General features: G+C 48.0%; 1 protein-coding gene across 1 annotated transcript in view; it reads right to left on the reverse strand.

The window, feature by feature from the left end:
- Window positions 1-4,987: 4,987 nt before the first annotated feature.
- The window catches only part of Ptpn11 (protein tyrosine phosphatase non-receptor type 11), a 71,427-nt gene continuing 62,712 nt past the window's right edge, over window positions 4,988-13,702 (reverse strand). The window contains exons 14-16 of the mRNA XM_050158955.1: window positions 12,051-12,163; window positions 9,272-9,364; window positions 4,988-8,680 (exon numbers count right to left, since the gene is read on the reverse strand). Coding sequence (XP_050014912.1) covers window positions 9,295-9,364; window positions 12,051-12,163 — 183 coding nt within the window. The 3' untranslated portion in view covers window positions 4,988-8,680; window positions 9,272-9,294. The remainder of the gene's footprint in view (window positions 8,681-9,271; window positions 9,365-12,050; window positions 12,164-13,702) is intronic.

The following is a 13,702-nucleotide window of genomic DNA, read 5'->3' on the forward strand; positions in this document are numbered from 1 at the left end:
AGAGAGAGAGAGAGAGAGAGAGAGAGAGAGAGAGAGAGAGAGACTGTCTCTAAAGGAGAAGGGAGGGAGGCAGAAAGAGAGGAAGCAGATTGAGCGAGGAAGAGGAAAGGGGAGCCTTTTGTAGAAAAGAAAGAAGGGTGGAAAGAGGACAAAGGAGAAGGGAAGGGAAGGAGGAGGGGAGAGACAGACCCACTCTACACAAGCAACTCATGCCTGGTACTATAAGAGATTTTTTTCAATTTGACTTTATGTGTTACAGGTGTTTTACCTGCATGTGTGTATGTGCACCATGTGCATTCAATGCCCAAGGAGGCCAGAAGAGGAGGGCATTGTATTCCCTGGACCTGGAGTTACGGACATGTAGGTGCTGGGAATCAAACCCTGGTCCTCTGGAAGAGCAGCAGATGCTCTTAGTTGCTGAGCCACCTCTCCAGACCCCATGCCTAGTACTGTAAACCTGGTCAAAAGCTCATGCCTAGTGGGGGAGGGGCATCATCACTGCCAGGACAGTACCATCTCGTGTCCATCTGCTGGTGGAACGTATTACAAGGACGTAGTGTCTCCAAATGTAGGCACATTCCAGCCTTCAGGGTACAACCACAAACATGCAGCCAAGGAACTTTTGTGCTGCAGAAGCTGGAGGTGGGTGGCGATGCTGCCACACACCAGTACCTAGAGAGATGGGTCCTCAGCCACCATGTGGAACCCATTCCAATATGACGGAAGCAACAACGGAAGCCCCATGAATGAAGACGCACATGACTTCCTTCAAGCCTAGAAATCTGTCAAGACTCAGACATCTGCAGCTCCATCCGGAGAAGACTAATTTCAGCATCTTCCTGTTCTCTGTTGCCTTCTCTTCCCATGGTTACAGGGATCTGGCAAGTGCTTTGGGGTTCCACAAGCTAGGGCGATGAGCGTGATGTCTAAGAATATCTGAAGCTGCTTCCCAGATGTCTGGGATACTGCTTGTCTTAGTTGGTTTTTTTTTCCCCTGTCAGTGGATCCCTGTCTGTTCTATAGCCTGAACATTTGGTGAGCCAATGCTACCAAGTAGGCTTCAGATCCCAGGGCCAGCAAGATGTCACCAAGCCTGATGAACTGAGTTTGAACCCTGAGATTCACATAACAGAAGGAGGTAACAGAGTTCCACTTACTGTCCTCTGACCCCCACATGCATGTGCTGGCACACATGCACTCTCCCCCCCCACATACACACAAATGAGTAAACGTAAAACACAAAATAAGGGTCACAGAGATGGGTCAGAGGCTGAGAGCAGCAGCTCCTCTTGCAGAAAGAAGATGGGAGTTCAATTCTTAGAACCTGCATGGCGGCCCTCCACCGCCTGTAACTCCAGCTCCAGGGGGACCTGACGCCCCTTTCTGTCCTCCACAGGCACTACAGACATGTGGCAAACACATATATACACATAAATGAAAATCAAATTTAAAAAATAAAATAAGTGCATGCCTTTAACCCCAGTACTTGGGAAGCAGAGGCAGGCGGCATTGGAGAGCAGCCTGGTCTACATACTGAGAACTTTCTCAAAAGATTAGCTAATTTTAATTGGGTAAAATAAGAACTCAGATCCTTACCTCCAGGGGAACTGACACAGACTTGGCCGTGATCGTCAAGAACATTTACCTACACAGGGAAATCTGCTTGTATAGCTATTCTCAGACAACAGGAGGACAGATGGTATCCTGGCGACACTGAGAAGCTACACATTTGGGGCTACTGCTCGGGGTAGAGTGCTTGCTTCTATAAACTGTGCAAGGTTCTGGGTTCCACCTTCAGCACTGCAAAAGGAAGTTTTGAGACAGGTGTAGTATCACATGCCTATAATCCCAGAATTTGGGGAGTGGAGGCGGAAACATCAGGAGTTCAAGGTCATCCTCAGCTTGAGTTTGAGGCCACCCAAGACTACATAAGAATCTCATCCTGATCCAAAAAGATAGAAAAGAAGGGAGATTGGGAGAGACAGACAGACGAACAGGGGTAGGGAGCAGGCTGGCAGGCAGATAGATCTGATCAAGTGGGGCACAAGTGGGCCCTGAGACTATATTGCCAGCAATCCAGAAGTGACCATTCTTTAGAAGGGAAGGTCCAATGAGCCTCCACCAAAGAGCATTCTCTAACTGGCTCTGCTTTGGGAAGCTGAGCCCTGTGGGTCATGGTGGACTGTGGCCCCTGCAGATCCCAAGCCCCTCTAGCTGCAGGGCCTGTGTCACTTGGCCCTTTTGACTTGCCAATAGGTCAGGACACTGCAGCTAGAGTTGGGAGAGGAGGAAAGAGTCACTAGGTACTTCTTCCTCCCCCTCCTGTTGCCCCTTCTCAACCCACAGCTCCAGCCAGGGTCTCTCCCCCGGTCCAGGAACTGCCCACTCCAACCAGAATCTACATTGGTATCTTCATGGCTGCACTGTGTCTGGGCAGAAAATGACCAACCTACCTCAGGGTTGAACCTTTGCTAAGGAGTAGAGATTTTGGATCCCAAATTATTTTCAGAATAAATATTATATATTTCAGTATAAAGCTGTTCCTGCTATTGTGGTAGCTCATGCCTTCAGTCAAAGGCAGAGGCAGGTGAATCTCTGTGAGTTCAAGGCCTGCCTGGTCTACAGATCGAGTTCCGGAACAGCCAGGGTCACATTCTGAGACTATTTCAAAGCAAAATATGTTCTACCCAGAGAGAGGAGACATTAGACTCAGTGCAGGGTTGCCTCTTTTAACTTTTGACTTGCCTTTTTTTAATAATTTATTTTTATTTTATTGCATTAGTGTTTTATCTGCATGTTTGCCTGCCTGTGTGAGAGTGTCAAATCTTGAAGTCACAGACAGTTGTGAGCTGCCATATGGGTGCTGGGAATTGAATTCAGGTCCTCTGGAAGTCAGTTCTCTCAACCTCTGAGCCATCTCTCTGGCCTGATTTGCTTTGTTTTATTGAGACAGAATCTGAATGTAGTCCAGGCTAGTCTTGGGCTCAATACATAGCAAAAGATGACCTTGAACTCCCATCTACCTCTACCTCCTAGGACTACAGGCACCACATCCAGTTTGCTTGCTTTCAACTCTTATTTCAGTAGCTATATTCTTCAACTTAAAAAAATGAGATAACCTCAAGTATTTCTGGGGTTAGAGTGACATTTCAACCCGGTATATATTGTGTGTGGTCAGACTGGGATATGCGGCATATCCATCGTATTACATAGTTACCATTAAACATATCCCGAAGAGTGGGCGCGCTCAAAGTCCCTCAATTAGCTATTCTGAAATACACAATTAATTGCTGCCAATCATCCTCCTGAGCTACAGAACATTAGGCTCTATTGATCCTATCAAACTGCACCCCTGAGCTCATTCATCATTCTTTCCCCATCCTCCAGTATCCATACTTCTGATTATGACGGTGTTTGGGATTTTAAGTAGCTGGGCCTCATGTGACATGAATGACAAACTTTGGTAACTGGAATACTGTGATGGCTGATCTTGGTTATCAGTCTGACACAACGGGAAGGAGGAACCTCAACTGAGGAATTGCCTTTATCAGACTGAACTGTGGGCAGACTGGACTAGCAGAGCTCAGTCCACTGTGGGTGGTGCCATCCCTAGGCAAGTGGGGCCTGGGCTGTATTTTAAAAAGTGGGGGTTGGAGAGATGGCTCAGCAGTTAAGAGCATTGTCTGCTCTTCCAAAGGTCCTGAGTTCAATTCCCAGCAGCCACAAGGTGGCCCACAACCATCTGTAGTGAGGTCTGGTGCCCTCTTCTGGCTAACTGTATACATAATAAATAAATATTAAAAAAAAAAAAAAAGCAACTAGCTTAGCAATACAGTAAACAGTATTCCTACAGTTTCAGTTTCAAGCTCCTTGAGTTCTTGCCTTGGTTTCCTTTAATGATGAAAACTGTCTGCCAAATAAACCCTTTCCTCTACAAGTTGTTTTCAGTGAAGGTGTGTACCACAGCAACAGAAAAGCAGACAAGGACAACTATTATCACCAATGAGTCTATGGATTTGCTCATTATTGTGCAAATTCACTTTGGAATCTGAACTAGCTGGGGGTCGGGTTTGTCTGAAGTCAAAGCTGTCAAGCCCCAGCCCCATTTCGCGCCCCCCTCAGAGTATGGGAGGACACAAGCAGATGTGAGATTGGACCACACGGAGGGTACTTGGGCCAGGAACTTCTCTGTGGAAAAGCGACCTACCTAATCCAAACATCGTGGACTCCTTGATGTAGAATCTGGTCCTCCAGGAGAAAGAGCCGCCATCATCATATCTTCATCAGATCAGCCACGCTTGCAAGCAAGTCCATCCCGTGTGGCTTATGAACTATTGACATACCCTCTCGGGCAGGTGTGAGGGCCTTCACCCTTCCTAGTCTGTGCATGCAGTTCCCAGCTAACAAGAGATGTATGGACTACTGACATACCCTCTCGGGGCAGGTGTGAGGACCTGCTTGGGTATTTATGAAATGATTTCCTCCTGTCCAATAACATGCTGTGGTCGGAAGAACACGGCCCAGAGCTAGGCATCACAGCTTGGCAGTAGAAAGCCTGTCTAGAATCCCCCAGTGAGGGGTTGCGGTGGACTCAAGTACTAACATAGGTGAGGCCCCAGATTAACATAGGTGTAACCCCTCCAGGGTTACAAACTAAAGACCCCACCCACTCTTGCTTGGACTGGCCTTGTACAGGGAGCACTGATGTCTCAAGTGCAATGCTGTCTCTTGGTGCACACACCAGAACATGACATCCCCAACCCTGCTTCACGTCAGTCCCACAGTGGTCACACAGTTTGGGATCTTTATTCACTCCCAAGTCCTGGTAGCCAGAATTCCTGCTTGTCCCTGGAAGCTACAAAAGGCAGGCCAGCAATGAGACCCTTACCTTGCAGAGTCCTTCCAGCAGGACTGCTGCCTGAGACGCCACCATCCCCCTGCTTCCCACCCCACGCCCAGACATGCCAACAAAGAAAATGACAAATACTGTAATACAAGAAAATGTTGTATTCTATTTTTTAGTTCCAGACAACTCACAAATACACTGCCTCTGTATGCAGATACACTCTTGATGACTTCAGCTCAGAAAGCAGCTTGACACTCATGACACAGGTGGGGAGGTGATGACCTCTGAGGTTTCCCTACAGGAACTATTCTGTTAAAGTCACTTAAAAAAGAATCACAGACTACATGGTGTGGGCAGAACGGCAGCTGAGTGCATCTCCTGCCACTATAGTGTAATAAACAGCAAACAGCCAACACTTACCAAAATGATGACACCCAAAAACATGTTCCTTTTAAAGGACAGAATTTTCAATAAAATATTATATTTCTTTAATACTCTGCCTGGTGCTTCATAATGCTGTAGGGAAGTTAAACGTGAGTCTAGTCATCAGCCTCAGGGAGGGGCCTTTCCCATTAGCTTTTATTAATAGGAGTCAAAATTAGGTCATAAATAAACAGGCAAATTATTAATCCTATGATTTAGGTTTAGGAGGAACACTGGTAAATGAGTTTGATGCGCAGCCAAGTTCTACAGCACCAACAGCAACTGCTCTTTGCTCTCACTTGTGTCTGACCCACCCAGAAAGAGCAGCAGCTGCTAGTGATGGGAGACACAATGAACTCTACTCAGGAGCTTCTTTCCAAAAGGGGGAAAGGTTCAGTGAATGGCAGACTAGCACAGATGCCCTAAGGAAGGCATCTGAAACCAGGACGACTGTTGCTGTAAAGCGACCCTGACAACCGACAGGAGCAAAGCCTGCACTGGGCTTGCACTTCTGCCTGCAGTCTGTTTCCCTAAGGATCACGAATCTACAGAACACCTCACAAGTGCACCTGCCTCAGTCCTGGCACAGGAAAACAACGCTTATGTTCTTGAATTCCCAGAAAACACACTAGAAATAACCCTGACCAATTCAAAGTCATTGAAGGCCACCAGCTCTGTAAGAACATAGCTGACAACACCCAACAGTCTTTTCTAACCCCAATTTCGCCATCAGAAAGGCACCGACTATGATGGCAGAGGCAACCTGGGGCATCACTAGGGCCGCACACCAGTGTGGCAAGCCTTCTTACTAAGACTTAAGTGTGGCTTTCTAGAAACCCCAATACCATGTGCTAGACAATTTTCCCCCATATATAAAATCCTATGTTTCTAATTTAAAAGGCTCAGCAGTGAGGGGACCATGTGTGTCACATCTAGTCTGCTCTCCAACTTGCCCACGAACCACTTCTGCAACTTTCATTCCCACTGTTTCAAATCCACACCTCCAATACCTTCCCAGACACTGCACCTGCCTCCAACACAGAGCACCCTCTCCTGAGACACTGCACCCACCACACTTGACAGATCCAGGAGACCCAGGGACTCATAGGAATCTGTTCCCTTACTGGCATGACAACTGGGTGGCTTCTGGGAGCCAAAGGAAACCACATGCTGTACTGAACACAGTGGGCTAAGAACAAGTCTGCTCCGGGATCTTGAGCTGCAGGCAGAGACGTTAACTCAGTAGATCAGCTAGACAGCCAACCTGTGTGTGCTGGTGAGAGACGTTGTCCCCAGAGTCCAGAGTCTAGATATTACCATCATCCCCAACACCATTCATTGTGACAATGTGCTACAAAATAGGATTTGGGATCCTGATCGTCACAGGCTTGTGAGAAGGTAGCAGTCCCCGTGTTCCCCTGATGAGGGAACACAGCCAGGCCACGCTGTGCTCTGAAGCAATGAGTCCAGTGGAGAAGGGGCCAAGGATCAACACACATGCTCTAAGAAAATGGGGGCCCTGTACTGCCCAACCACCTCAGGCTGCCAGGGAATGGGAAGCCTCAGAAAGGAATGAGTGCAAGGCAGGGTCCAGTCCTTCCTTTCAGGAATGTGAGTGGAGGCTGTGCCACTGTATGTCATGAGCATCAATATCTGAATGCTTTCATTGAAACATGCTCTCAGCGATCAGCACGCAGGCAGACGGGGTGTCTCTGGAGAAGGCACTTATGGCAGAACATTAGCAAATCCTGCTGCCTGGTGAGAGCACAAGCGGCTGACCAGACCTGACAGGAGGCCCGGCCAGGACTGCCACTCTTCACGCTCAGCCAAGGCCCAACGAAGCATCACCTTCACTCATCTGCAGGGCTTCAGGAACAAGCTTCCATTCGTTCCCAAACACTCACACCCTTACCACACCAGGTCTTCAGGTAAGGGTAGTGCAACACATGTGTGGTGCCAGAAAAATTGGCTCAGAAGCTTCTAGAATGGGCTCTACATTTCTCATCTGACCCACAGTTTACACCAGCTACTATAAGCAGCCTGGGTTCTTGCTAACTATAGCCACTTGCTTCACCCACAGCACGGTCTGAGGCCATCTGACAGACTGGTGGCCCCAGAGCATGGCACCTCCACTAAACACCTCAGGATAAGTCTGATTCCCACACAGAGAGCCATGGAAGAAGCCATGGTAATTCCAGGCCTGAATCTGAAGAAGGACACTTCTGCCTTTAAGCCCTAGGGGACACAAAAAGGCCCAGCCTCCCTGCTAGTGAGGTTACAGACACCCAGGAGAAGAGATATGGAAGACAGAAGCTAAGTGTCTCTTCGGACACCCAGGAGAAGAGACCTGGAAGACAGCGCATTGAGACAGAAGCTAAGGGTCTCAGCCATGTTGCCAACTCCCCAAGTGATCCTCACAGGGCAGGTGGGCTCATGCAAGCCCAGATAAGACCGAAGAATGGGGGTGGTGTGGGCCAGTCAGGAACAAGTGAAGAACAAATGCCACTCACCCAGGGTCTTACTAATACAGATGGTGACAGCAGCGCAGAGACAACAGCTTGTCTGTCACCACCTTCAGAGGAAAGGCTTCTCATCTGCCAATTCCCACGGCCTTTCGGTCATGACTTTTTATCCTGACTCTCATCACTGGTTGAATGATCGTTTTGCTACCAAAGTGAACTGTCCATGACTGGGTAACTCTGTGTCGAATGTGCCCCAATATGCATCTGCAGGGAGCGCAGAGAATCCCGGATGCCATGGTGTTGATAGGTGGGACGCTCAGGAGCTGGATCTTGAAGGTGGAGTCACTGATTTGCTGAGAGAGTGAGGCCAGCCCTCACTCTTCCCATCCGCCGTGGCACAGCCAGAAGGCCCTCACCAGTGCAACCCTACAGCCTGGTCTCCCAGTCCCTGGAACTGAACAGCGAATCTGTGATGATGGGCAGCCCTAAGCAACCCCTGGCCAGTGTAAAATGAGCAGTGGTTTACAGACTGTTGGCTTCTTGGAGAAGCTGTTCCTGAATTTCCAAATCCTTTCTTCTTACAAGGGGCCCATGATTCCCCAAAGAGAGGGGGTGGGGAGAATCAAATCAGTTAAGGTCATTAAAAGAAACAAAATCCTGCCCATAACTAGAATTTGAGTCCCATAATGTGTAAAATACAGAGCACAATTTAGCTGCTTCCACAATTCAAAGCCAATTCTATAAAAGCAGCACTGTTGACAACGCAGAGCGGTTTCTCCTTATCTGAGGAAGGGAGGTGCCGATTAGATGCGTGCTCTTCAAATGGTTCCAAACTTCGCTTCTCAAAAGGCAGTTAGACAACCCAGGTGGGCGAGCTTCTGAACACATGGGTCCTGGAGACTTTCTCGTCTATTCGTGACATTTTAAGGGAAGGGGTGAAAGTTTGCATCTGGGGTGGAAAGAAATTGCACATCTATAAGCATGGAAAGCGTCATACTTTCCGGAAGGTGCTGGGCACCAAAACTAGCGTGTCACACACACATGCTAGACAAATGTTCTCTGCTAAACTACACTGTTACGGACAGGAATTTTAGCTGTGATACTATACTGTGTGTTTCTAACGTACCATACAAGCTGGCATCATGTATATTGACCAATGGTGACTGATAGGGAGGCACCTCACAGGGAAATGACACAATCAAAAGCCCTGAGAGGCATGGCTGCTCCTGATGCCAAGAGATCACGGGTAGCAGGGCCTGTGCCACTCAAGCCCAGTTCTATCTGCAGAACAGTGATGGTTGCCACAGCCAAATGCTTGCTGTTATGTGCCAGCCCCACCCCATGCAGTTAATCTGATCTGATTTTAATGCACAGTGAACTGTAAACCTTAAACCCGGCCTGGAGAGGGACAGGGCCAGAAGAAAGAGGGTGGTTTGCAAAGCTTCATCTCAGTATGTTTTGCTCTAGCATACACAAATCACCTGCCTGTCTAGGAACGCTGTAAAGCACAGTCCCAGAGAACGTTGTAGTATTTAAATACCTGCGTGTTGCCGCCAGTGGGGTTCATCTGAAGCTCCTCTGCTGTTGCATGAGGCCCACATTCTCATAGACTCGAGCGCTGTCCTCCCTCATTCTGCAGAGAAAGGAAGAAGGAAGACACCTGAACTCCTGCCATGTGCTGTCTGGCCTAGCTTTGCTTAGAGACACCCTTCTCACTCAGGAGCTAACTCTCAGACACTTATGTGCAGTATCATTATGAAGTTGGAAAAGCAGCAGGGGCCTTGAGTCCTATGCCTTCTGAGTGTGAATGGAACGAAGGCTGCTTGGAGGATAACAAAGGAATTGGGTCATGTGCACACAAGACAGGAATTGTGGTCATGTCCAACAGAGGCATCAGAACAGGAAGGCAGGCTCCAGACACCTTTAGAACCTTGGGTGAAGATCTAAAAAAAACATCCAAGGGCCAGCCTCCCTCTGTTAAGAAGGGTTATCAGAGGAGTCTGTGTGGGCCCGGAAGATGGGGACTCTGAGTAGCCCCAGGGACCTGAGGTGTGCATCCTACATGCACGAAGGGTGAGGCAGAGTGGCCTGTCAGCAGCAGGTGAGCTTCATGGGAAAGGGGCTGGCTCCCCAGCTAGTGGCTTAAAGCACCACCATCCCCAGGCTGCTGGGAGAGAGGGAAACAGGAAGAGGGAAAGTGACTCAGGAGAGAACACTGCTGCCACAGGACTTCATTCCTGTGTTTAACAGAGAGAGAATGTAAACACAGGGTTCTATCTGCTCTCAGCGCCATGTAGTGCCAATATTAAAGTCAGGGGGGGCTTTAAAAGCCCACAGCAGAGGCAAACAAGCCAGATGCCAGGGGAAAGAAAAAGTAAATGTTATGATGGACAGTGACTTTGTACAAATGGCAAAGCTGCTAGCCACATGACTAGGCTAACAAAGGCTGTCCTGATGTATTTCACTTTAAACCAGGAACTGGCAAAGGCCTTCTGGAAAGAACCAATGTGTGTGTTATGCTTTGGGGTTTTCCTTTCCCAGGCCATGGTGCATGAGGGGCAGAGAGGTATGGTCTGAGGGACTGTGGCTACGCCAGGGCCCTTAGGACACCAGGCATTGGGGTGACAGGAGGAGCAGAATGAGGAAGAGATCACAGCAGACTTCAGTGTTAACCTGTGCCAGTAGCCCTGAAAACTATCATTTAAGTTGCAGGAACCTGGGTATCCTGGAATGTGAATATGGGTCCTGTCAGAGTCCTGCCTCTCTTGAGAGTCTTTAAAGACAGGCTACAGAGCATCAGCACGGAAGACTGGGGTACTTCACCCCCAAATGCCCTGGAGACAGTTAGTTGCCTTCAAGAAACTGGTAAGCATCAGCCTGTGGCTCCAGGTTCAAGAGTGTGTCTATCTAACAGACACAGACATAACAGACACAGACAGAGATCTGTAGAGACGGATGTAGCACACTGCTGGTTAAATATTCAAAACCCTGACAACTCCACAGCTGCTCAACACTAGGGACTCTGTAGTATTTAACTGTAAAGTCGGGAACTAATTCCTTTTTCCATCCAAAGTTCAAGGCTATGTGAAGTCTGACTGACAGGACATGGGTCCTTCAGCAATCCACTTCGGAGTGTCTCTAGTCCATCTCACATGCTGGAAACATCAAATGGCTTCCTGTCACAGGTGTACTATTAAAGTATCTTCCAAATTCTTAAATTATCAAGATGATGTCATGCTGAATGCCTCTGGAAGAAAAACATTCCCAAGATCTGAGCGCTTCCATAAGACGAACTCTCCAAGGTGCAAGGTCAAAGGTCACTGTACTCTTAAGGCTCTGGCTGGAGTTGCCAGGCAAGCTGTCCCGTGGAGCTGAACCAAGGTCCTGAACTGCTGCTGTGGGATAGACAGCTGCTCCTTGAAAACAAAATTGTCCTCATCACTGCTGGACACTGCCCTTCTGACTTCATCTGGTCAGCGGAGAGAGCTTCAAGCTTTCCCTTCCTGTTCCCTGTGTGTCCTAAGCCGCCCATTGCTTCTTCTGCAGCAAGCCTATTCATAGTTGCCCATCATTTCCTACTGGGATAGATGCCCTTTTTCTTCTTTAAAAACTCCTTTAAAAAAAAACAAAGCTAGCTGGGCGATGGTGGCACACGCCTTTAATCCAATCCCAGCACTCGGGAGGCAGAGGCAGGTGGATCTCTGTGAGTTCGAGACCAGCCTGGTCTACAGAGCTAGTTCCAGGACAGGCTCCAAAGCCACAGAGAAACCCTGTCTGGAAAAAAAAAAAAAAAAAGCTAGCCGGGCGGTGGTGGCGCTCGCCTTTAATCCCAGCACTCAGGAAGCAGGGCAGGCAAATCTCTCTCTGACCTGGTCTATAGAGTGAATTCCAGGACAGTCAGGGCTACACACAGAGAAACCGTGTCTCAAAAAAACAAAAAAGCTGCCTGGCAGGAAGACTGGCAGATCATAGTCGTGCTCACACATGAACAGAGAACTTATTTATTCTTACTTGTTAACGAGCCACAGTACATTGTAAGGGACAGCACCTTCCACTGAAATAATTCCCCTGCCAAAGGAAAATTAGACTTCCCCTTGAGAACCCTGACCTAATAGGCTGAGGCCACACAAGGTCCTGCATGTGCATACTGTTTAGGGACCTTGAAACTCTGTTTAGACATTGTCCACACAGTTCCTAGAGAGCCTCAACCCCAACCACCCCCATGTATTATCAGTGGGAAGCAAGCAAGTGTGAACGGGAAATACTACAAACAACTGCATTAGCTTTTACCAGAGCTAAGCTGCCACATCACTACTTACTCTGCACAGGGTGGTGTTGGGGTGCAAGGTGGCAGGGGACTCTGATCGCCACTCGTCTGATCCACCAGAGAATACTTAATATTGGTATATTCATGTCCTTTCCTTTTGCTTTTCTGAAAGTTGGAAAAAACACAGGTAAGACGGAATGTGGTTTTTTTTTTTTTTTTAAGAATACAGAAACAAAAGAACTTTTTACTTTATCAAAGAAAAAGAGAGAGAGATGGACGGGCCAAAACATTAAGAACACACTGTCAGGAGCTTGTCTCCTCCTTGCCCCAGCATCCTCAAGAGGGGTGCTCTGTGACCACAGTATCCCAGAGTCCCCAGAGTTGTAGGAATGAAGGAAATGCCCACTGAACCAGGCCAGAGACACTGTTCCTAAGTGCAGAGTTCCTGCTGCCTTAGCAAGGAACTCTAACCACTTCAGGCATGTGCCCACTCCACCATGTTTAGATGACAGTAAGAAAGGGATATACTCCAGAAGGACTCACTTCAAGTAGAAATGCATTCAGGGATAGAAGGCACAATAATGTACTTTATTCATTTAGCACTGGGGATGGATGGCACCCAGAGCCCTTTGCACAAGGCTGAGCATGTGCTCTGGCACTGAGATACTCCGCCAACCCTACAATCTAATTCCTAATACACATCAGAAAAGATCACAGCACCTTAAAATGTTGACTCTAATGATGTGGCAAGGCAAGGAAACCAACAAGAGAATCAATGGAAATACAATCTCATCTCACAATGTCTTTATATGTATATGGGATGTGTAAGGGCTCACACGTGCCACACATGTGTAGAGTGCAGAAGACAAACCTATAGAGTCAGCTCTCTCCTTCCTCCAAGTCACTGAGGATTGGGCTTAGGGTCATCAGGTTTGAACAGCAAGTGTTTCTAACCACTGTACCATCCCATTGGCCGGTCACCTTTTTGCAAATTCACCTGCAGATTGCCAATTCTCAAAGTGGAATCCATCAAGGGAGCAGGAGCACTGCTAGGCAGTGTAGCCATACTAAAGACTGACATACTCCTGGGAACCACCATCGGTTGCTCAGAGAGGTTAAACTGGTAGGCTGGGGACATAATTAGTAATAAGTACTTCCTGCCTGGTTGCACGAGGCTCTGGGATTGACCCCTGGCACTGGAGAAAAGAAAAGATGCTATCTGGTTCTCAACAGTGAAAGTGGCACTAACTAGCTAGTCTTTAGTGAAAATAAAAAAGCATGCATTGGATGAACTACATCCGTGTTTCACAGGGAAGCCCTTCCATGGAACCTTAAAAACTGTACAGGGATTACGGGGTGACTAGCTGATGGAGGAAGGTCATTGGCTAATTATAATAAACCAACTGCTTGGCCTCATAGCTTAGAACATAGATGGGAGGAGTAAACAGAATAGAATTCTGGGCGGAAGAGGAAGTGAGGTCAGACTCTACTCCGCTCTCCCGATAGCTCTGCTTTCTGAGGCACACGCGATGAAGCTCCGACCCAAGATGGACATAGGTTAGAACCTTCCCGGTAAGCGCACCTTGGGGTGCTTACACACATCATTAGAAATGGGCTAGTCCAGGTGCGAGAATTAGCCTGTAAGGGCTAGAGTTCATGGGCCAAGCAGTGTTTAAATGAATACAGTTTGTGTGTTGTTATTTC

Source organism: Alexandromys fortis, unplaced genomic scaffold, assembly GCF_014885135.2.
Source record: "Alexandromys fortis isolate MF-2015 unplaced genomic scaffold, M_Fortis_MF-2015_v1.1 scaffold_90, whole genome shotgun sequence".
Classification (NCBI taxonomy): domain Eukaryota; kingdom Metazoa; phylum Chordata; class Mammalia; order Rodentia; family Cricetidae; genus Alexandromys; species Alexandromys fortis.